At 37.5% G+C, this 24,992-nt stretch overlaps 1 protein-coding gene across 5 annotated transcripts in view; it reads right to left on the bottom strand.

Annotated features, from left to right (window-relative positions):
• Dennd4a (DENN domain containing 4A) overlaps window positions 1-24,992 on the bottom strand; it is a 102,573-nt gene that overhangs the window by 31,358 nt on the left and 46,223 nt on the right. For all 5 annotated transcript variants that reach the window (XM_055597334.1, XM_055597353.1, XM_055597369.1 and 2 more), the window contains exons 8-15: window positions 22,716-22,782; window positions 20,853-20,911; window positions 18,458-18,602; window positions 18,020-18,195; window positions 14,102-14,202; window positions 9,442-9,660; window positions 8,366-8,511; window positions 242-375 (exon numbers count right to left, since the gene is read on the bottom strand). In XM_055597334.1, coding sequence (XP_055453309.1) covers window positions 242-375; window positions 8,366-8,511; window positions 9,442-9,660; window positions 14,102-14,202; window positions 18,020-18,195; window positions 18,458-18,602; window positions 20,853-20,911; window positions 22,716-22,782 — 1,047 coding nt within the window. The remainder of the gene's footprint in view (window positions 1-241; window positions 376-8,365; window positions 8,512-9,441; window positions 9,661-14,101; window positions 14,203-18,019; window positions 18,196-18,457; window positions 18,603-20,852; window positions 20,912-22,715; window positions 22,783-24,992) is intronic.

Genomic DNA, 24,992 nt, shown 5'->3' with positions numbered 1-24,992 from the left:
TTAATTTAACCAGTATTGACAGGGATACTTACATAAAGTTAGAGATATACCAAAGCTTATGAAGAAAACTTTTTTTCTGTCTATGCCTCAAAACTTTAAAAAGGATGTGGGATAGGCTTGCTTAGCACCTAAAAATTAGAGATCTGGAAAGTCTGCACTTTTGAAAATACCCCAGTCCTTAGAAAGCCATGCCCAGATGACAGACTGCCTCTCCATCAATTGCACACAGCTTCTTGAATACCTGTACTGTAATGGGGGCTCTTCGCCGTTGGGCAAGTGAGGGATCTCAGGAGGTGTCACAAAAACAGTATGTTCACTTTTGAACGACGCATCCAGTTCTATAAGTCGAACTTCACCACTCTTGTCCGTATCCACCTGGAGTTTTGAAATGCATTTAAAGCCATATCGGTTAGGCATGATTCATTCACAGGGCAATGGTTAACTAAATACACTGTTCCTATTAATGTTTACTATAGGACTATTGTGAAAAAGTGCCTTAGTCTGCTTAGCCATCTCCGTGGCCCTATTTCTAATTTTGTGAGTGTTTCTGGTATGTTTTTATTTTGTTTATATACTTATTTTGAGTGAGTATCTCACTATGTAGCCCTGGATGGCCTAGAACCCATAAGATTTTCCTGCCTCTGCCTCCCAAGAACTGGGATTAAAGGTTTGTGTCACTATGTCTGGTTCTCTATTCCTAATTTTTTAAAAGGAGGGTGATTATTTTTGTTATATAGGTTCTTTTATACATGTTCCTCCTCCCAAACATGCATATCCACAATTAACACATTAAATGTGAGTGATAGCATCACTAGCAGTTAATCTACATTATTCTTTATATTATTTTCCAATTAAAACAATGAGTATTAGTGTTACTTTTTGAAAAACTCAACATAATTATTGTTAGAACACCACTTTTTTCATACATCTTGTTGGAGGGTATTTAAAATTCTATTTGTATAAAAGAGGCTAACTTTCTATTTTCAGCTTGTCAAAGATTTTCAGGCTGCTGTGTACGGGGCTTCTCATATGGAGCACTGCTGAGCCTGCCTGTTCTTCTGAGCTCTAACTCAGGAAAATATAACTTTCCTTTCTCTCATTTCCCTTTGGATACCAGCCCAAACCCTAGCTTGCCTTCTCTGCTGCCCCAGGTTTTCCTCCCCTCCTTCCAAAGTCTTCTCTCCCCTCGGCCATGCAGCTTCTTGCCACTCTCTGCTGGCTGCACATTTCACCTTTCCAGATCCCAACTCGTAAGGCACGGCTTTCTCGCTTCTCTTTCTCTCTTCAAACCCTCCCCGGACCCCACCCCACAGCTGCCAAGATTTACAGACTATTTGCCTTCCCCCCCCCTTTTTTTTTTTCTATGAAACTCTAATAATATTGTGCTTGAGCTCTTCTCTGTAGCCTGAGGAGGAGACTTCTGTGTTGACCCAGCAAGGATACAATGAATGCAATAAACTAGACTGGCCTACTGCCCGCTAGCACTCGGTGTTGGTCTGTTTACACAGAGCAGAAATGCAACCGACCACTAAGTTGCAAACCCAGCCTGGGATGGTCATTTTTAGAAAGCAAGATGCCTTCAAACATTTCTACTGTATTCTTATCTCAGGAAAATAACAAAATGTGAAAAACACCTATCAGTACTAACAATGTCTTTGTAGGTTTGGAACAGTAACTAACTAGAAGTAATGTTTGTGCCAAACAATAGGGGAATAAAAGAGAATAAATTCACTGGCTAAAGTATAGTTACTTTATAGTTAATGCAAAATAACAATGATATGACCAAATCTGCCTGATAAAATCAAATACAATACCTTTACTGCTTCGTAAAATCCCACCAGAATGGCAGTAAGGAGGTTAGAAGTCAGAAACCAAGACAAAAAGCTACTACGGGGGTGGGAGACAATAGCAGAGCTGAGATTCAAACACTCATCATGCACTGGAGAATGGAAGCAGAGGATGCCAACATACAAGTTGTTTAGCTATGGAGTGCTTCAGACATGTGCTAGATATATCACATCAAAAGTGCTGTATGTGAGCTAGGGAGATGGCTCAGTGGGTAAACTCCTGCCACATAAGCAAGAGGACCCGAGTTCAGATCCCCCCAACTGTGGAGAAGTGATGACAAAGAACTACAAGCAACTAAGCAAAGCTGAGAGCCCGAGAAAGAGTGTTCCCTAGGAAAGAGTACTAACTACTTATCCAAGTGGTCAGCCCTGAAAACATGTATGTATAACTGACATTATATAGACTGAGTAGGTTGTAATTAATGTATTTAGGAACACACACACCACCACCACGAACAACAACAACAACAAAAAAATCAACAACAAGATAAAGGTAAAGAGAACATGAATTTGAAAGAAAGCAGGGTTTGAAAAAAAGGAAAGGAGGAAATGATGTAATTATACTATAATCCATATATATATATATATATATATATATACACACATATATATTTAAAAATAGAAAGAAAATGAGATAAAATTAAAAAGTAAGAGGATCAGGCTAGAAGGTCAATAGTCAAATAATTCATATTTACAGAAGAAACACAAATAGACAAGATAAAAAATATAAATTTCTAGAAGTGAAGGAAGTGAATTTCCAAACTAAAAGGCTACACACATTCAATTCACTGAATAAAGAAATGCCTACACAGGCATATTCCCATATTCCTGAGATCCAGTATATCAAGGATTTTAGAGGTATCCTGAGAGAGACTGACACAAATGTCCAGAAATCAAGACGGCACTAGACTCTTGCCAATACCTCACAGGGCAGTAAGAGACAATGCAGCAATACATTTCAAATCCAAGTTCACTATTAAGGAGGAGAGGGGAAGGTATTTTCAGACAGGCTTCACCATAACAGGGAAATGCACCAAGTAAGTAGTTATTGAAGCAGGAGCTGAAATTCAACTCCAGTGAGAGGTTACTGTAATTACCTAGGTGCTGGAGGAGAAAATTCTAGACGGCAGACTATTAAAACAATTAAAATAGAATATTCCAGCAAAAAATTTAAAAACTTTAATGGATAACTTGACATAAGAGTTTCCAGATGAGCCAGGCATGGTGGTGCATGCCTGTATTCCCAGCATTCAGGGAGGCAGAGGCAGGTGGATCTCTGTGAGTTCGAGGCCAGCCTGGTCTACAAAGCAAGTCCAGGATAGCCAAGGCTACACAGAGAAACTTTGTCTTGAAAAACAAACAAACAAACAAACAAACAAACATGAGTTTCCAGATGATTTAGTAGACAGAAGACAAAAGTAGATCAACTGTTCACTTTGAGGAAAGAAAACCAATATGCGTCTGTATTTCTTAGTACTACAAAATCAAATACAGTCTGAAACTCTGACCTACAGAGTCCGTATCTTGGTAAAGCACATTGTCCTTTAGCTGTAAATTTAAAAAAATTGCATTGTAGTGTGAATATAGCAATGGCATAAATCCTACATTCATCAGCTGGACATCTCTCTCTGCCTCTGGAAAGTACAGTGATATCTGTCTCGATTGGGAGAAAAAGAATCCAATACCACAGCAGGATGAAATTAAGATATTTTCATATTCCCTTTATATTCTTCCAGAAGACATTGTTATGCTCAGGAAACGCTGCTAAAAAGCACTTGAAAACCCAAGAAAAGCCCTTTAGCTGACTTTAGCTCCAGACTGCCCAAGCTGAGTCCCCTCCTACAGCGGGCAGACAGCATGGTTTAAAACATAATCATGAGAAGCGTAAGCACATGGTTCTTAAATTAGTCACAAACGAAATGCAAATAATTATTCTACGTTGTTTTTTTATCACTTCTATTCAGCATTACTCTTTTTTCATTTCAAAATGTCTTCCATTTGGATATGATAAGATCAAAAGAGAAAAATGTCCGACTTAATTTCAAGCACAGGCATGAGTTGGTGGAAGGAAGTAATATGTATCTATTTATAAATATGTATTTATACATATGTATTTATAAATAAATACATATTTATAAATATGCATTTATAAATAAATATGTATTTATTTATAAATATGTATTTATAAATAAATACGTATTTATTTATTTTCCATTGTTAAACTTCCAGAGGTAAGAGGATTTGTTCACTTAAAAAATGAGCTCAAACTTACCCAGCTAAGGAACAGCCTCCACATAAATGATGATTCTTTTTTTTTTTCACTGTTTATTACTTTCTTTTTTTTTGAATTTTATTTTTTTCTTATCTGTTACATTTTATTAACTCTGTATCCCAGCCATGTCCGGATCCCTCATTCCCTCCCAGTCCCTCCCTCCCTCCCTCATCTCCACCGTGCCCCTTTCTAAGTCCACTGATAGGGGGGACCTCCTCCCCATTCATCTGATCCTGTTTTATCAGGTATCTTCAGGACTGGCTGCAAAGCTCTCCTCCCTTGGGGGGTGGGGAGGCCAAAGAGCCAGTCATTGAGTTCCTGTTAGAAATAGTCCTTGTTACCCTCACTTTGGGAAACCAATTGGTTACTGAGCTACCACAGGCTACATCTGAGTGGAGGTTCTAGGTTATATCCATACATGGTCCTTGGTTGAATGTCAGTCTCAGAAAAGATCCTGTGATAAATGATGATTCTTGAGGTGTACATACAACATTCTAAACATACAATATTCTAAAAATGCTTACAGATTTATTGAGTTTTTATGTTGTATTCTTACTGGGGTAGAAGAATATGAAAGGAAGGAATACTGCTCAGGGACTTACAGTTCAGGGAGCTCTACTCTGTAACTCCAGAGACATTTATCCTCTGCTCTAACTACACATGGAGCTTATTAAAATATACACTCGGTCTTGGGATACTTTATTTTCTCCAATAAATTGAATTATAAAAAACAAATATAAATAACTGGTTTACCACACTAACTCTTTGGGTTTCATTAGTTTGTTTTTCCCAGCTCTGTTACTAAGCTATTCCCCACCATGCTTCTCGCTTTGATTGTCTGCTTAGTCCGCAAAATCTCTGAGTATGTTAGTTCAGTGTATGTATGTAAGAAACCTTTTATAGGATCTACACTTTTTAAGTAGGTTACAAAAAACCATGTTGGAATGTGAACTTAGGTCCTTTGCAAGAGAAGCAAGTGCTCTTATCCACTGAGCCATCTCTTCAGCCCCTTGGGATTTTGGAATTTGTATTAAAAGGAATTGTTCAAATCATCCTCTATAATGACTCTCATCACATAAATAATAAGTGACTTACAGAAAACCCTAGACAATCTAAAGTATTAATTACCACTACTGAGAGATCTCCTTAGGACAAGATGTTCTAGAGATGGATGGAGTAAAATTACAAGTCTTGTACAGCTTACAACATTAATAGGTATCTCACTAAATAATGTGACATTACAGTTAAGTTTAACTAAAACGCAGTCTTGTGAATAAAATACACTGAATGGGTCCAAAAGAAAACACTGTAAATATTTCTCTTTTTAAACTGTGTTAACTAGAGTCTTGCAAACTTCCTCAGTGCTCCCAAGTGGCTAATGAACTTCACCACTGCATGTCACCAGCTAAGTCCTGGCCACTAATCTGGTCTCACATGATTCAGTCAGCTTGGCATGAAAATAATATCACACAAACACATGGCATTGTTCACAAAAGATGTAATTCATATGACCAGTGTACACCTGGTAACATATGTGAAATCTCTCTCTGTTTCTGTCTCCCTCTCTCTCTCTCTCACACATACACATACACACTGACACACACACGCATGTGAACAATTATTTTTTGTAAAAAAGGGCCTAGAGAAAAACTTATAAATATGTCTTCCTATTTTTGTCAATATTTTGTTTCAGACGGCATGCTTAAAATATTTATTAAAATATTGAAAAATGGGGTTACTGATGGCTCATCTCCTTTTACAGAGGGCTGGAGTTCAATTCCCATCATCCAAATGGGTGGCTTACAAATTGACAGAGGCTGGAATTGTGATGGTTGGTGTAAGCTTTCAACTTAATAGAACCTAGAATCATCTGAAAGATGGGCTCTAGGTACGTCTGTGGGTGGCACCATTCCTTAGGCCGAGGACCCTGGACTGTGTAAGGAAAGCAAGCTGAAAGTGCATGCATGCATTCATTGCCTTTGTCTTCTGTCTATGGAGCAGCTGTCTCAGGCTCCTGATGCCTTGACTTCCCTCACAGGATAATTGAGCTAAAACAACCCTTTGTCTCTTACGTAGTTTTTGTAAGAGAATTTATCCTAGAAACAGGAAAAGAAACAAAAATCTCATCTTTTAGGAACATGTGATATTTTGTTTTATTATTGATGTCCACTTTGATTTTAATTTTAATGTGGTGTCTGTCAGGCTTTTCCACTGCCCAGTTCAATTCATATTTATTTGGTAGGGAGGTACAGAGAACAATGTTAAGATCTTGCTTCTTCTCAGACTTTGACTGTCTGCATAGATTTGCTATTTATTCAGCAGGTTAATTTGTTATTGACATTTGATGCTTGAATTGCCTCAGATTTGATAGTGGGAACCCCTTCAAATAGGCTCTGCGCAGTTGGGCAATGGTGGTGCACATCTTTAATCCCAGCGCTTACAAGGCAGAGACAGGTGATTTCTGAGTTTGAGACCAGTCTGGTCTACAGAGCGAGTTCTAAAACAACCAGGACTACACAGAGAAACCCTGTCTCAAAAACAAAACAAAAGAAACAAACAAGTAAGCAAACAAAAAAAGTTTCTGTGCACATGTTATATTCCTCCATCATTCTTGGGGTAAATCCTTAGAGGGCACTGTAGAGTTTATTTTGGACTTCTCTTTGCCTTAAATCTGTAACCAATAATTTCTCCAAAGAGTCTCAGCCCTTTTAATATTTAGAAGCCAAACTCTATGCATCTTATAATACCTTGTTATTAAGGTGTGACTGTTCCCAGGTTCTCTCAATATACAACGCTAAAGAATACAGATGTATCTGTGCATAGATACATGGCCTTATATCTGTACCTTATATTTATATGCCCTATATCTCTATTTCTATTTTTGCCTACTACCGAAAACCAATAGCATATTTCCAAATTCAGGGTTTGTTCTACCTCTAAGTTTCTATGTGCAAATTCCTTCCCTGACCATGGTAATCTTCACCACTCTGAATACATTTACTTATTTGGACATTTCCCTACCTTTATGTAATATCCTCCCCTCTTCACTGCTCTGCTCCCACGCAGATGACTTCTTCACTCTAACTTGACAGGCCTGTACATACTGAATTTCATGCCTACCATGCTGGCATCTCCTTCATCCAAGTTAAAGTCTAACATCCCGTTTGCTATGCCTACCCCCATTCTGTTGACCCTGTATAGGCTCCTGAGCTCGACACTGCCTTCACTATTGGATTCTTCTCATCCAGGTTAAGTTCTGATGTCCGGAGGCTGTCTACCCTACAGTCGCTGGTGTGGGGCTCAGGTGCCTGTGGTAGGCAACTAGACTTTCCTCACTCTACTCAAGATTAGCCTGTGTTAGGGGCCACTGCTCCTGCTTCTTTTGTTTCCAGCACAAACCCAGCTCCATCTCACCTAACACAAGAACCGAGCAGAAAATGGATAGTTTCATGTATGAATTTAAAATAGAATTAATAGAAGATATAAATTACTCTCAATTGTAAAAACAGTTATGATATCTAATTGTGCTATGCTCTCTACTCTCAGCACACGTTATCTGAGAATGTTGGAGGTTTACAGGCTTGGGAAAATGTCCCACTCTATAAGTGCAAAGATACGGTTAGGAACCTAACCTTAACCTTGTTAAGATAAAATTCCTACAAAAACACCTTTAAGAAGTACGCTCTTGGGGCTGGAGAGATAGCTCAGTGGATAAACGCACTGCTTTTGAGGACCTGAGTTTGGTTCCCAGCATCTATGGGAGGCAGCAAACAACTGTCTACAATTCCAGTTCCAATGGTCCACTGCCCTCTTCTAGCCTCTCTAGGTACTGCACTTGTGCATACAAACCCATACTCTTACACACATATGCATACCATTTTAACAGTAATTTAAAAAAAGCATGCTTTAAGAAAGATGGCTCAGCAGATACAAGTACTTGCCACACAAGCTTATCAACTGGATTCCATCACTGGAACCCATGAGACAAGACAAGAACGGATTCTCAAAAGTTGTTCTCTGCCCTGTACACCCCCCCCCACACAATTACTACTAATAACAATAAAGTAAAATTTAATAATCTATGTGCTATAATATCTAGCCAGCTTCCCAAACTCTCACTTTAAGTTGTCAATTATGAAAATAAAATTATTTTAGACTTTGTTGCAAGCTCTAAATAGAAACAATAAAATTTATAAAAATCACACAAAGTAAGCCATTGTTCTGTACACTACTGTAGACCACTTACTTTATCCACACAGTCATCAAAAAAAGCCAGGCTTGCATCTTTATCGCTGACAAAAGAACATTCCTCAATGAAGCGAATGAACATCTGTGTTTTGGTCATCATGTTATAGAATTTTTGATGTGATCGGTCCCGGCTTCGTAAGAAAGCTATCCAATATAAATAGGTAATGTGAGAACAGATTCAGAAAATTTTTCTGCTGGAAGAAACTTGATCAACAATGTCATCTATATTCCCATTTTGTTCACCACTTTACAGAACAACAAACAAAACTTAAACCCCTGGATAAGTGAGGAAGAAATAAGAGACACGATAGAAAAGGGCCACACAGTTCAAGCTCTGACCCACTTCCTCACTGTCTTGATGTTTATATGTAAACTAGTATATCTCAATTCTTGCTTTTGTACACTATTTTTCATGTTGTATGCATGCCCCTCTGCATATATTCTATTTAAGGTTTTAACTAACTTTGTTCACTCTGTTACTTTTGAATTGTTCATCATCTTGACTACAGCTATGTGAAAAGTATCTCTTTTTTTCCATGGCTGCATCTCTTTTGCTTACTAACAAATACAAAATGCCCAGCATTGCGTGCCACTGAGCACATACTTACTAGGTTGATTTCTCATTTGAATACTAAATACTACAAGAGGAAGTAAACACACAGCACGACACCAGCTGTACTTTGGCTTCCCAGTTTCCATTGTAGTACAGACAGAAAATAGCATTTGAAAGCAGACTTAAATAAAACCAACGAGGCTCTTCAAGCCTGGCAGTCACCAGCCCAGGGGGTCCTGGCAACCATGAATGAAAACCGAAACTGTCAATACCTCAACACATATGTGACACAAAGTGAAATAAGATATGCTGAGTAGGTTCTTTAGTTTTTAGTTTCTTCAGTGTATCTTTTATTAGGATTCCAGTTAAGGTGCCAAAGAACTTGCCCTTTAGAGCTGGCACTCACATATCTCTCAAAGCAGGTATGTGCTTTGTTAAATAGGAACTGTTCAGAGAACAAGCGATTTGTCACAAGTTTAAGCTTAACAACACAGAAGCTATAAACTTATCTGATGACTCACCTTGAAGGGCAAAAAGAGAGGTTGCATCTGTCGCTGTCTCAGATGGGGCTTGTGTTATTGGCCTTAAGTATGATCTATAGCCTTTCAGAATAGAGGCCATGAAAAACAAGAATGCCTCCTGGATTTCCAAATCTATCATGTGCAGCCTTTTTCCAGAATTAAAATCATAATCATTCATTGCTAAATCCATTAGTCCATCATCTCTTGGTCTCTGCTGCACTGTGAAGAAATACAGGGTTTGGATTTTTGGCTATGAAAAATAAGGCTCAACTGGTTTTAACGCAACTTTATCTTTTTTTTTTTTTTTTTTTAAATTGCTCACAGAACAACTCTTTCATTTATACCACTTCATGGTATGCAAACCTCAAGAAACCCCTCTTTATCATTTTAAGGCTCTGTTGAGTACATTTTATCTGATACACAGAAGTTATTCCTGTAAATCTATTGTCAGAATATGTTCATGCTCTAACATAACTACATATGTACGTGTGACTATGTATGTGTATACACACACTAGTGAAAATGGTTCCTAACAACCACAGCACTGGATACATAGAACACACAGTCCTTTTTGCTCCTTTCTTCATAAAATACAACAAGTATCTGCAGGATAAAAACAGAAGGATTAAACAAATCTTCCTAGACAACTCGATGACAGCGCCAAAAGATGGGAAGGAGTGAGTTTATGTTAGAGGAGCCCGTTTGAATCACCTCTGTCCCTTCTGGGTCAGCTGAGAAGCCTCGTAGACATGAGAGGGAGCTCCCCCAATAACAGGAGACACTGAGAGACCACACTGATGAGAAATGGTAGAGGAGGCTATCACCGCATCTGCACCCCTGCCAACGAGGCATGGCCTGGTTTTACATGAGGATTCCCAGACAAAAATCATATCAGGGACCATTTGACAACATAAACATATATTCGTTTTTCAAGACAGGGTTTCTCTGTGTAACCCCAGCTGTACTTGACTCACTTTGTAGACCAGGCTGGCCGCAAACTCACAGAGATCCACTTGCCTCTGCCTTCCAGAGTGCTGGGATTACAGGCATATGCCACAGCAACCAGCTTACAATAAAAGTATAATTTAAAAAAAAATTATTTTGCTTCTTTAGGTCTGTAGATTTTAGTATGTTTATCCTATATAATATGGCTAATATCCACTTATAAGTGAGTATATACCACCCATGTCTCTCTGCTTCTGGGATATCTTACTCAGGATGTTTTCTAGTTCCATCCATTTGCCTGCAAATTTCATGATTTCCTTGTTTTTAATAGCTGAGTAGTATTCCATTGTGTAAATGTACCACAATTTCTGCATCCATTCGTCTGTTGAGGAACATCTAGACAGTAGAGGAGAAGACTTCCCCTATTATCGGACTAGGGAAGAGGGATAGAGGAGGAAGAGGACGGGGAGGGGTGGGACCAGAAAGTGATGAGAGAGGGTGCTACAACTGGGATGCAAAGTGAATAAATCGTAAGTAGTAGTAATAATAATCATGAATCCTGAGAACAAAAAAGATTTATTTTACTATGTGTATGTTTTGCCCATACCCATACCAGCTCTGTTGGATCTCTCAGAACCGGGATAACAGATGATTGTGAGCCACCATATGGGTGCTGGAAATCAAATATGGATCCTCTGAAAGAGCAGTATTATAAAGATAATAAAAAACTAAAGAACTGTTCTGGGGGAGACAGAAAAGACTTCCTGCCTCTGATTTGTAACCAGATCCTCCTGCTATAAAGAAAATTATTTACAAAACAGGCAAAACTTGGGCCACGGAAGGCTTAGTGGGTGGAGTGTTTACTGTGCACACATGAGGACGTATCTGGATCCTCAGCTGACATCAAAGCCCGACATAGTAGCCTGCATCTGTAAACCCAGGGCTGGAGGAAGAGGGAAAGGCATAGGAAGAACTCAGGGGCAATGGCAAGCTCCAGGTCCACTGAGGCCTTAGTGGACAGTGGACAGTGGGCAGTGACAGAGGAAAACCTCCGTATGTATTCAGCAGCTGAGCACATTTATATGCATACTGGAAAAAGAAAAACAAAATGCTAAAACGTGAATGTGGTCTGCAGATTAGGCTCTTCAATGTTAATTTCCTGAGTTCTGTAACTGGATTGTAGTGATCTGAAGGAATGTCCTGTAGGTAAGAAATGCATCCCATTTAGATATAACAGGACACCTATCAAGACAAAAAGTTCCTAGCTGCTTCAAATTTTAAAGACTCTTAAAATATAAGGAACAGTTAATTGTTTAAATTATCAGTATTACTTAAACATCTTAAAGCTTTAGGCTTTAAGACTAGTTCATAAGACTAGGGGAAAGGTTCAGTGGGCAAAAGCCATTGGAATGCAAACCTGATAGCCTGAGTTTGGATTTCTAGAACACATAAAAATCCAGACGCAGTAGCCTACATCAGTAATCCCAGTGCTCCTAAAATGGGAGGCAGAAAGGGGGAATCACCCAGAAGCTCATGGCCCAGTTCTCCTGGAGTGTGCAGGGGAGTGGCAGTGAAAAGAGAGCCTCACTCAAACAGGGCGGAAAGCAAAGACGATTACTGAAAGCTGTCCTTCAACCTGCACACACAGGGCCAGAGTATGTGTGCAGGTGCACGCACTATACATGTCGTCCACACACAGCACACACACACACAAGATTTAAAATGACACAGACACACATTTTTTTAAAGGCAGAAATCCTGTCCTTGGTATCCATGGCTGTATCTTCTGCATTCTGTCCTTCACTAGAGCTGGACAGACTACTTAATTGAGCTGAGTTATTTCTATACTGCTACAATAGCTATTGGACTTTGCAGCTTTCCAAAGGAGTAAGAGCACTTCTAGAAAGCAAACCATTTAGGTAACAAAATTAACCTTGCTCAATTTTATACCATTAAAAAAATCCCAGTATTTTTGAGCTTCTGTAGAATTTGCTAGTTGCTTTTAAAATTCCTTTATTAACATTACCTTTACCTATCCTATTTCAAACTAAATTCTAAGTATCTTGAACCTTCACAGGTGTAGGCTATTTCCTATGTCTACACTTCATCACAAATACACGAGAACCTTCTATATTGCCATATCACCATTGGCCATATTTCACAACATAAGTATTATATTAAACCATAGACACCGAATGGACCATTGTTACAATACTAAGAGAATTCAAGAAATAAAAGCTTAATTCTTACCAGTAATTCTAGATCACTGTTAAGATCCACTGTTCTTATATAAGCTTTTTTCCTAAAAACATTTCATATTCTAAAGTCAATTTTCATTTTGGTAAATTTCTTTGTTTTAGAAAATGGCACATGGTTTCAAGATAGACATTATGTGAAGAGATTAGGATCTAACTCTTCTTTCACGGACATAAGCATTTTCTAACATATTTTAAATAACTTGTCTTAGATTTCTAAAGCTTTCTGTTTTATATATGAAGATATACCATTGGCAATCATTACTTCTTCATGTTATTTCAGTAATGTTCTTTGGAATTTTATCTCCTTAAGTGGTCTTATGAAAATCTGTAAGTTGTAACATACTAATTTATAAATCATTCATTTGGCTGCTAAATATTTTGCTTTAATGTTTATTTGCCTTAGAGATTGTAAACACTTTCTTTTTTCCCCTTCCTTCCTTCCTTCCTTCCTTCCTTCCTTCCTTCCTTCCTTCCTTCCTTCCTTCCTCCCTCCCTCCCTCCCTCCCTCCTTCCCTCCCTTTCCTTTCCTTTCTTCCTTTCTTTTCATTTTTGTTTTTTGAGACAGGGTCTCACTAAGTGGCTGGCTGGAACACACCACGTAGACCAGGCTGGCCTGGAACTAGAGCTCTAGATCTATCTCTGCCTTGGCCTCCAAGTGCTGCAATGAAGGGTGTGCACCACCAGGCCTAGCTGTAAATACTTTCTTTATCTAAATGAACTGACATTTTAGAGACAGGGTCTTGCTATGTGGTCCTGACTGGCTTGGAACTTGTGTACAAAGGTTGGTCTTGACCTTGCAGCAACCTTATTGCCTCTGCCTCAGAGTGCTGCTGGGGTTACAGGCTTCTGTCAACCATGTCAGACTAAAACAGCCTTCTTTTCTTTCTTTCTTTCTTTTTTTTTAATAATTTATTTTATTTTATGTGCATTAGTGTGAAGTTGTCAGATCCCTTGGAATTGGTGGTATAGACAGTTGTGAGCTGCCATATGGGTGCTGAGAATTGAACCCAGGTCCTTTAGAAAAGCAGACAGTGCTCTTAACCACTGAGCCATCTCTCCAGCCCCCGGTCTTCTTTTCTTTTCCTTTTTGATAGCATCTTACCAGTAGCTTAGCTGGAAATTACTATGTAGCCCAGCTGGCCTTAAATTTTTGATGATTATCCTGCCTCAGTTTCCCAAGTGCTGTGATTACATGTCTGAGTCATAATATCCAACTACCACTTTCTTTAAAAACAAAATAAGTTTTAGTTCAAGTGTCACACTCACTTTAACAACATAGTTACAAAAACTGGAACTTACTCAGTGCAGATGGGCCCTAAGCAAGGATGACATGCAAACATTCCCTATTTTCCTTTTTCCCTATATTTCTCTAGAGCTAAAAAAAAGAAAAATAATTCAGACAAAGTCAGTCATTTTCTCAGAATATGTTATATCCCTTAATTAAGTTATTCACTTACATTTTGCCAATTGCTGGTGTAAATTATTCAGCGTATTCATCAGATTTTTACATGGCTTCTTTGGAAGAATCTTCCAGGCTACATTCTTTTTGTCACCAGTTCTGAGATTAAATGACAACATAATACATTTGTTACATGGACCTTTAGAGGGGGTATATTGCTGTCATATTTATACATGAAGGGAAAACACCATCAACCAAAAATTAAACACATTCAGAATAATTAAGCTAATGGAGAAACTCTGACAGAGGCAGATTGGGATAGCGACTATATAAAATTAATTTGCATGAGGTGGAACCCTTATGCAAATATGCTTCTAAATATACTTCAGAATTTACTGTTATGTCCACATAGCATCTATGACATTCTGAGAGGAACATGCTAATCACAGAAATCTTGATGAGATGATCTGTATTCGTTGCTTTCATGTGCAAGGGCGTCGACACCTAAACAGTGGGAAAACCTAACTGTGGCAGTTTTCCCCAAGAGAAGAAAAGGTATTACTGAAAACATTCAATGAACCTACAATATACAACTTTATTTAAAATACATTGCTATATGCTCAGTTTCTTAGTTTCCAAAACTGTAAGTAAAAATTATTCTGGATTTTGTTTTTCAGAAAAAATATTCTAAAATATTAAATTCCTTGAACAAAGTATAATATTACAAAACACTATATAACTTTAAAAGAGGTTATCTGCTACAAATTAGTATCTCCGGCTGTAAGAGAAGCCTATAGTCTCCTTTATTATAACCATTACAACACATATGAGCTCTGCTTATGAGGTAGGTCATACAAGACACAATAAAGCTTTTGGACTTAACTATAGTTTTTGTTTAGGCTATCTCTTATTTATTTAATATTTTTTTACTTAAAAAGCAATGACTACTCACTTTGAAAATTGAAAAAGAAAAAGAAAATGAGAAGGAAAGCAAAGCCATTATGTTTTATGCACCATAGAACAATTTTCTACAAGTGGGTAGCAGAACTTCCTAAGGTAGTGTTTTATTTTTTAAATGTTCCCTAAATTTCTTATAGAACAAAAGCCATTTTGGAAAATAAGCAAAACTAGTAAAAGAGAAAAATTAAGCTTATAAAAATTAATGACCTTGGAACTTATCCTTTCTTTCCCAACAAACGAGAATAAAAATAAAGGCAGACCAGGGTAAAATTGCAGATTTCCTTCTGTGAAAGAATTAATAGTTTTTACATTTATAATGTGACCAAGAGCATGGTACAGGGGGATTACACTGTAGAAACTTTTTGCATCCCTATCTTGATAAAACATTGCCAAATAGCATCCTCCCAGCCCTAATCCCTACCTCGTCATTCTCTGCATGCCCACTGTCTTAGACTAAAGAGTTTGAGGAACTCAGAGAAAGGAGCATATTTATGTGGTTTGTCTTTTTGTTAATAATCTATATAAGTAGTCATTCAAGATATGTTTTTGGCATAAATGGATAGAAAAATATCTACTTGTCATTTATTCCCATACTTTCCTGCTCTTACCCTGGACACTGTTTCTGTGAAATGTGGTCAGGCCGGGGAGCCTTACCTAGCTTCCCAGAGTTTTTCATCTTGGACAGCCTTCTACAGCTTTATTCAGGGTTCTTCCCTTACGGCGTTACTACTACACAGTTACTCCACTATTAGTGGCAGAAGTCTGACTGTCACATTGAGAGATTCAATGTTAAAAACCAATGCTGACAGAGCAAGCGACATGTCCCTTTAATTCCTTAAAAACCTAAACTTGTGCTTTTTTATGTATCAGAGGAATCGTGAAATTTCTCATTAAGAACACAGACTAAAATAGGGTCACTTATGCTAGTATGTGACTCTATGTATATTGCACTTTAAAATTATTAATTTAGTTCCCCTTCTTTAGAGTAATCTATATTGTATACCTGGGGTAGAAAAAGGAAAATAAAAATCAAATTCTATACTTGGGATTTGGTTTTCTTCAAATTTCAGGTTGGAGTTTGAAAACTCTGAATGAAGAAAAGCAGAGAGCTTTGGTTCATTTGTAGGGTCCTCCCAAGGCTTAAGGATAAGAGTAAGGAAGAAGCCAATTGTAAACTCACATCATTTTGACTCTTCAGTTATTTAAGTATAAAGATAACACCTATTTATTATTATTATTATTATTATTATTATTATTATTATTATTGAGATAGGGTCTCACTAAGTAGTCCCAGCTGGCCTCAAACTCATTATATAAACCATGCTGTCCTTAAACTCGCACAGATCTGCCTGCCTTTGCATCTTGAGATGAAAGGTATGTGCAACCATGCCCAGCTAAGAAAAGATTAATTTAACAAATTAAGAGAAAGTGTTAAGAGAAAAATTTACCTATCATAATAAATATTATATATTCCCTTATCATAACTAGTTCAGTTTTACAAATCACTGTCCTAACATTTATCAAGAAAACAAAGTGCTAGTTTATTGTTTCAAAGACAAAACATTCCTGCTAAAGAACACACAGTGTTGCTCATTAAAAAAAAAAATCTTTAATTTTAGCAATCCCATATTAAAATGGCCTTCATGTATAAACTATGTCCCATTATTTTATTGGTTAATTTTTTTTTAACAAACAAAAGCTTTCTGATTGTGCATATTATACTTCCAAACAAAATATCTATTTTCCCCAACTTTTCTAATGGTTCAAGCAACTGAGGTTTTGATGCAAGGCAAAGACAGAGAGCCAATCTAAAATTCTGGAGTTCAATTAAAAGACTTTATGGTGTAATGCTCTTATTAAAACATGGAAGGATATCAGTGGACTGGGGGAGGGGCATGGGTGGAGAAGACGGAGGGAAGGTAGAATTGGGAGGGGTCAAGGGAGGGGGCTACAGTTGGGATACAAAGTGAATAAGCTGTAATTAATAATAAAAAAAAAACATGGAAGGATGAGGATTGTACCTCAGTGACAGAGCAAATGCAAATGAGCTCTGGGTTCAGTCCCCAATACCAGTTAAGTAAATAGAGGAAACCTATTTCATATGTCCTTATTAGGTGCAAAACTAAACTAGCTTTTGGGATTTACTGATGGACTAAACAGTGGTTGTTTTAAACAGATCCCATGGATGCCAGGTTGCTGCATCCATTTCTTCCTCCTGTAATGGCTGATGGAAAACCACTCTGAAAATGTGGATACAAAGAAATAATAAAACATTTTTAAAAAAGATATGTTCCTACAATGTAAAAATGGAAATTTATGTATAAATTTATAGATTATTTTAAAATTCTATACGCTAATTTTGCTATGATGCACTAGTATTTGGATAGTATTAAGCTAGATGTAAGATGGAAGTATTAATACAGGAATAGTGTTTTAGTTCAATTGTGATTCTCCTATATTCATCTTGCAAAAAAAGAATTTAAAAAATATTATTGTGGCACCTGGCACTAGTTTTTATCAGCTTTTCAGTTGTCTGAAAAGATTTATTTTTATTTTGCAAGTGTGCAAGTGTACAATGTGGCGTGCAGTGTCCACAGTGTCCAGAAGAGGGCGTCAGATCCCTTGGAATTGGAGTTACAGATAATTGTGAGCAGCCATGTGGTGCTGGGAATTGAACCCATGTCTTCTGCAAGAGCAGCCAGTGCTCTCCAGCCCTGAACTTCTTCTATTTCTGCTTTGATTTCCCTTGTGCTAAGTTTTAAGTAAGCATGAGATTATTTTCCTTAAATATTTAAAGCCCGAGAATTAAAAGTGTATTTTCTTTCCAGTAAAACCACCTCTAACATCCTAAATATAGTCTTGTCAGCGTAGCAAGAGCTGACAAGGAGATGTAAACTCCAAATACAAAAAAACAATATAGCTCAAAAGAACACCAGTCAGCAATTATAAACGGCAAATTCACATGTAGAGACAATGAACTTATACAGATTTAGGTGTAAATCTCAAGTGTACTTACTGAGAAATGGTGTTGGTATCTAGGTCAACACAGCTGACATCTGGTGGAGGGTCATAAAGATCAAAGTATCTTGAATCAATGCCTACTATGAACGGGCACGGCGCACTGAGGACATCTGCGAGGGCCAGCGGGCAGAGAGGAACATACGGGCATGGCCAGTGGAAAGGGAAAATCATCTTGGATAAACAAATACGGGAGAATATTAAGCGTTTTGTCACTGAAGCATACACAAAATTATATTTTAGATTATTACCTAAAGTTTAATGTTTGAAATGAATTAAATAATTATAACTAAAATTAAGAGTCAGGAAATGAAAACTGCTTCAAAAAGGCATGAATCCATTTTGTTCTGAGATGTAGTTAAGCGTTAAAATGGCTCTAAATTACATGAGCACATGGAGTTTAAACTGCCTGACCGCCTGTAAGAGCTGCACTCACCGACACTAACGCTTCTGTCACACTAGTCAGCACGGAAGGCCGCAGGGAGTGGATGAGGATTTTATGTTCTGTCACTGCGAAAACTAGTAGTGTCACAGCATTTTCAGGGCCAAGATTCTGAAGTAGTGTTGAAAACTTTCCACCACTGTCAAGCCAAGCAAAAATACAAAATAAAAACAACAACTTAAATTCCTAGTTATCTAGACCAGCAGGGTCGTGCCTAGTTAACTTTAACATGGGATTGCTCTTCTGGACAGGGAAAGCAGGGCATCACAAGCAATAGGAAAGAATGTGACTCTATGAGCTTCCAAGGTCACGCACTTTTCAGTGCTGCATTCACTAGGAAAGATGAGAAGCCTTTTGCCTGTCCTGTTTGTTTCCCTTTTTCTCTTTTTGTTTTGATTGGAACAGGGTCTTCTATATAGCCCAGGATGGTCTCCAGTTGTGGATCTTCTTGTCTTGACCTCCTCCGTGCTAGGATTACAGGTGTTCACTAACACACCTGCATACTGCTTCATTTTATATAAAAAGATCTGCCACATAATGTCCCCTCAAAAAAAATTCAATTAGGTAAATGAATGCTTTGTTTAAAGCTATCCTTTAATGGAAGGATATTTTTGCTTGCTTCTTTTGAGTAAGGGTCTCACTAGACAGTCTTGACTGTCCTGGAGCTCATTATGTAGACCCAGCCGACCTTGAATTAGAGACCTGTCTACTTCACCCTCCCAAATCCTGGGATTTTTAAAGGTGTGCACCCCCATGCCTGGCTTTAATAGAAGGTTATTATTATGGTCTTCCTTTCACTGTGATTATCAGGAAACAATGCCTTTTCAATTCTGTCTCCCTTAAGTATATAAATAAAGTTTAGATTTATGAAGAGAAACTCCTCAGTACATAATGATAATGACATTAGGGAATCAAGAGCAACAAAATTTACAAGGCAAATTAATAATACAGTAAATGTAGATGTTCTATAGAGGAAAAAAATATTTGACTATGTAACCCAGTAACCAATGAACATTTTGCCTGTACAATGCTAAGTAACTGTATTCACTCGGTAAATTTTTATGATGAAGCAAAATTAATAAGGTTTTTTGGAAAAAAATTAAAACATTGCCCATAAAAAACTTGTGAATGTTCAAAGCAAAGTTATTCATAGTAGCCAAAATACAGAAGCTTCCTAATAAATAAACAGATAAATAAAATGCAGTGTATTCATACAATGAAATATCAGTTGGAGTGAAAGAAATGAAGCAGCAATATATGCTGTATCACGAATAAACCTATAAATGTATTCAGTGAAGAAAGTCAGAAATAAAAACACTAAATATAGTATCATTTCACTTATATATTGACTTGTACACTTTATTTGGGTAAATTTTGTGATGTGGAAATTATATCTCAACAATGCTGTTCCCTCAGTGAAGTCCTTTTGGCAATTTAGAATCATTTGTAATCAGTATCTCCAGTTTATTTTTACTCAGATAAGACCTTAGAAAACACTGGTCACTCTGGGCTAACGGCTAATGATGAAATCACCTGTAATTCTTACAAAACTAATGTCAAAGATGGTAGCTGGCCTCCCTAAGGTATGTATAATGTAGCAGTTTAATTACACCGTAACTATTTCTGACAGAAAAATTACATAGCTAATTACATTTCAGGAAATGATACTGTAGGGAAAGCATATTTTGTAACTTCTTTGAACTTTTAGAATGATGAAATATGCTCTGTTTAATAATATTTTTGGATTAAATTTAAATATTTGAGCCCGGCAGTGGTGGCACACAACTTTAACCCCAGCAACCTGGGAGCAGAGGGAGGAGGGAGGCGGAGCTCTGAGTTCAAGGCCAGCCTGGTCTACAGAGTGAGGTCCAGGGTAACCATGGCTACACAGAAATCCTGTCTCGAAAAAAAAAATGTATTTGGATATATTTTAGAGGACAATTAAAGCTAAAAATAAGTTGCCGTCATAATCTACATGTATTCCCAACTATATAATAGTAAGTACTTGATAATAAGGAAACACAGAAATACCAAACACTATGGTAAAAGCTTCTCTTTCTTCTTAAAAACTGTAACCGTAATATTTAAATAAAAAGAACCTGAATGGTACTTCAATTAACATTTAAAATTTTAGCTAGAAAAGATTATATATATATTTCACACTAGATTTAGAGAAATTATTAGGTCTGGAGAGATGGCTGGGCGATACTCAGCCATGTCTTCCACAGGACCTGAGTTCAGTTCCAGCACCCACGTTGGGAAGCTCACCTGTAACTCACTTCCAAGAAACCCAACACCCTCTTCTGGACTCCGCTGGCAGATGATGTACGGATGTGGGAATATGCACACATAGATTTAGAGAGCCAAATAGAAACGAAGCTTTACTTGCCTTAGTGGAAGAGGTGATGAAACAGGCTGACTGAGAATCAAATTGTCATGTGGTGATAACTGGAAGATTTAAAACAAAGCATTTGAAATATAAAGATGAACTCTGAAACAAGATGCTCTGGTAACAGACATGGACTAATGATGCTACCCATGAAGCTTCACAGATCACAGCATAAGGGCAGTTAATGCCACTTGGATTCTCTAAAGTATGCCCTGACCTCTGGCCTCTTCCAACAACTTCTTATTCTGAATCACATCTCATATGTCTTTAACTTTTCCCTAAATCTACTTTAATACATTTATGTTAAGAGGTTAAATTACTTACTCAATACCATACATTTAGGGTCAGTAAACTTATGTCCTGTAACACATGCATGTGCTACCTGCTTTGTAAGCAGTCTTAATGGAATATAGCCATGTGATTTTCCCCCATACTCTCTAGCTGATTTTGTGTTATAACAGCAGAGCCCTGCAACAGAGACTAGAGTAATATTTAGGTAAGAGCCATACAGGAAACATTTGTCAGCTTCTGCTATATAACAATTTCATATGTATTTAAAATGGAGTGTGCCATATTGCACTCTGGCACTAAGTATCATGAAGCAATGAATGGATCTGCAGGCCAATTGTCAACGTCATACAAAGTATGTTCTAGAAATTTTATCTAAATCAATACAATAATGCAACTAATTTCACCTGCATTTTCAAATTTATGCACATTTCTACTAGTCAGTAAATAAATACCTGTTTGCCAAACAACTTTCAATACTGATAATACCACCTTCGGGGCTGTAGTAACCAGTAACACACATGGTGACAACACATGAAAATATTTCCTTTGTATGAATCATTCCATAGATTAAGTAATAGGATATATAAATTAGCAAGACCTCAAACAAGATATAAGCAAAAGAGCAGAGATGCATTCAACTGAAAATACTGATAGTCATTCGAACTTCCCTGTTGTATCAAAGACACAGATATTTCTTCCTCCTGCAATATATAAACAGCAACTATTCCTGATAACTATTCTAATACATTTAACCAACTATATGATCAAAGGCATAAACCTTCAAATATTTAGAAATAATCTAGGAGTAAAGTCATTCCTTGTGTGCGTTTTTTTTTTTTTTTTTTTTTTTTCTTTTTTCCTTGAGACAGACTCACTCTACAGACAAGGCTGGCCTGGAAGTGACTATGTAGCCCAGGCTGACACCAAACTCTTAACTCTCCTACCTCTACATCTTACCTGCTGGGATTACATGTGTGCACCACAAAGTCCCTTTCTGTGGATGAAGTAAATAAAGTATTGGGACTAAAATTCCAATATGAAAGAGCATCTAGTTTTCTAGGGTTCTTTCTTCTTGTCCCCACTTAAAGTTGTTATTCTTTATTTTTATTATTATTATTATTAATTATAATTTATTCACTTTGTATCCCAGCTGTAGCCCCCTCCCTCATCTCCTCCCAATCCCACCCTCTCCCCTTCTTCTCCCCCTATGCCACTCCCCTAGTCCACTGATAAGGGAGGTCCTCCTCTCCTACTAACTGACCCTAGCCTATCAGGTCTCATCAGGACTGGCTGTATTGACTTCCCTTGTGGCCTGGTAAGGCTGCAACCCCCAGGGGGAGGTGATCAAAGAACCAGCCAGAGTTCATGTCAGAGACAGCCCCTGCTCCCCTTACTAGGGAGCTCACTTGGAGACTGAGTCTATGGGCGACATCTGAGCAGGGGTTTGAGGTCCTCTCCATGCATGGTCCTTGGCTGCATGGTCCTTGTCAGTCTAAAGTTGTTATTCTATGTTACAGGCCGATGGAGCCATTAATAATAACTCATATGGCCTTCATATTAAAAGAACCTTACCTGAACTAAAATCCGTGGCCTCTGAGGAGACGGAAAAGGAACTTTATGCATAAAATGAGAAATATGCCTAAAAAACAAAAACAGAAACTCAATTGACTACAAAATGAATATCATTTCCTGCATGATTAACATGCCACCACAAATTCAAGCTCTCTAAGGCCCTGTGCCCTTAAACTCCAAACCTCCTAGCACTGGGAAAACAAATTAACACCAAAAAGTTGTTTGTGTCATTAAAGATGCCTTTGCCTAAATTAACTTTATGTCAACAGCTGGTCATATTCAACGTTTGTATTTTCAGTGTCTCAAAACCATGTTTTCTTCTCCCTAAGCAGGTAATAATCAACATTACTAAAGAAGCTAATTCTTACATTTATAATATATTTTTAATTAATCCCTCATATTTGTGACACAATCATCTAAGGTGCTAAAAAATGAATGAGTTTAAATGTTTGTAAACTATGAATACCCTGGCAAACATCTGTAGTCCCACCTACCTGGAAGGAGGATCACTTCAGTCCAGAAGTTCAAGGCAACCTAGGCAACAAAAGACTACCCCATCTCAATAAGCCTTCCATCTAACAATGGATAAAAATCTAGATCAGTGAAATTGTTTTCTTTTGTTTTGTTTGTGGTCATAGGGATCAAACCCAAAACCTTGCACAAGGCAGCAAGTATTCTCCCACTGAACCACATCACTTAGGTTCTAGGGATACAACCTTGCTGTACAGGCAAGGCTGGCCTTGAGCATGTAATTCTCCTGCCCCTGCCACCTGAGCACCAGAATTAGTCACGCAACAATCAATAAGTTTGGCTTTAAACACTATGGAAGGAAAAAAAGACAAAACATAAAAATATTTTATTCTCCATAGGAATAAGCTGTCTTGTATTGTTTTTTCATCTAAATATTATTTCAAAATTATCTTATTTTTAGAAATGAGTTCCTTAAAAATGGAAGGAGAACTAGATAAGTCATTTATCGAGTCTATAGATGTATTTTAACAATGTACTATCCAAAGACACTATGTAAAGTGGCATAAAGATATGACTCCCTACCATTATTTAAAATCTGGAAGGAAAAAAAGGGAATAGAGGAATGAGTAGCACAACCATCTGCTTGAATGTGTTGAAGCAGTTAGGACATCAGGACTTTTGCATGATACATGAAACACTAAAGGTGCCCTAGTCTCATTCAGGGAAGACCTGCCAGATCAAAACTTTGTATGATAACAGTGAGACTCCATTTGCCTTTCTCACACATTTGGCAATGGCAACAATAGTGCCTAAGCATGTGAATGAAACTGCTGACACCCTATCAAGGATCAAGGCAGGTGTAAACTAGTAAATGCTATATTTTACTGTAGCCCTATTATACACTAACAGAAAAGAAATGTCAATTTCATTTAAGAATGTCTCTGATTGGAGCTGGAAAGATGGCTCAGCAGTTAAGAGCACTTATTATTGTAGAAAACTCAGTTCAGTTCCCAACATCCACACAGTGATTTATGACTACCTATAACTCTAATTCCTAGGGATCTGGTACTCTCTTCAGACCTCCAAGGGCACCAGGCACAAACATGGTATACAGACATACATACAGACAAAATAATCACACATATAAAATAAAAATAAAAAATAAATCTTGAAAAAGTATGTACAAATTAATGTATTTGAAATAGTAAATATCTGTCCTGTATCTTGATTCTGGAACATACATTCAGAATATTCTGCAATAAAGGGGTGAGTACTCATAAATATTACTACTGTATACAAAAGTATAGTGGTCATCTTGATTTTGTAAAAGCAGTTATAAGACTAAGTTATGAGTGAATTGGTTGTTTTTCCACACACAGAATGCCATTTTGCTTGGAAACGGTAGGCAAATTAAGCTTATCCAGTGTAGGGTATTCAACAGATATTTTCCGCATAAAATTAACAAAGTGCTATTACTTCAAGGAAAATACCTAGAAATACTTGTTAATATTAAATTTAAAATTTCAAATGAAAAGTAAGAATTTGCCACCATGAACCCAAAAGCTTTTCAATACTCAAAAACTTTTCTGAAAACTGGGGATGTAGCTAGGAGGAAGGACACTTGTCATGTGTGTGTAAGGTCCTGGTTTGATTCCCTAGCACCACAATGAACCTTATTTAAAAACAAAAAACTGTTCTGGGCTAGCAAATAAAGGTGCTTGATGCCAAGCCTTTAATCCCCAGAACCCACACACTGGAAGAAGGAACTGACTGCTACAAGTTGTCGTCTGACCTCCACATAGGCTC

Source organism: Psammomys obesus, unplaced genomic scaffold (genome assembly GCF_907164565.1).
Source record: "Psammomys obesus unplaced genomic scaffold, mPsaObe1.curated_primary_1811, whole genome shotgun sequence".
In the NCBI taxonomy this organism is placed as follows: Eukaryota; Metazoa; Chordata; class Mammalia; order Rodentia; family Muridae; genus Psammomys; species Psammomys obesus.
Note: the sequence above shows the minus strand (reverse complement) of the source record. Positions and strands in the feature narration are given on the sequence as shown.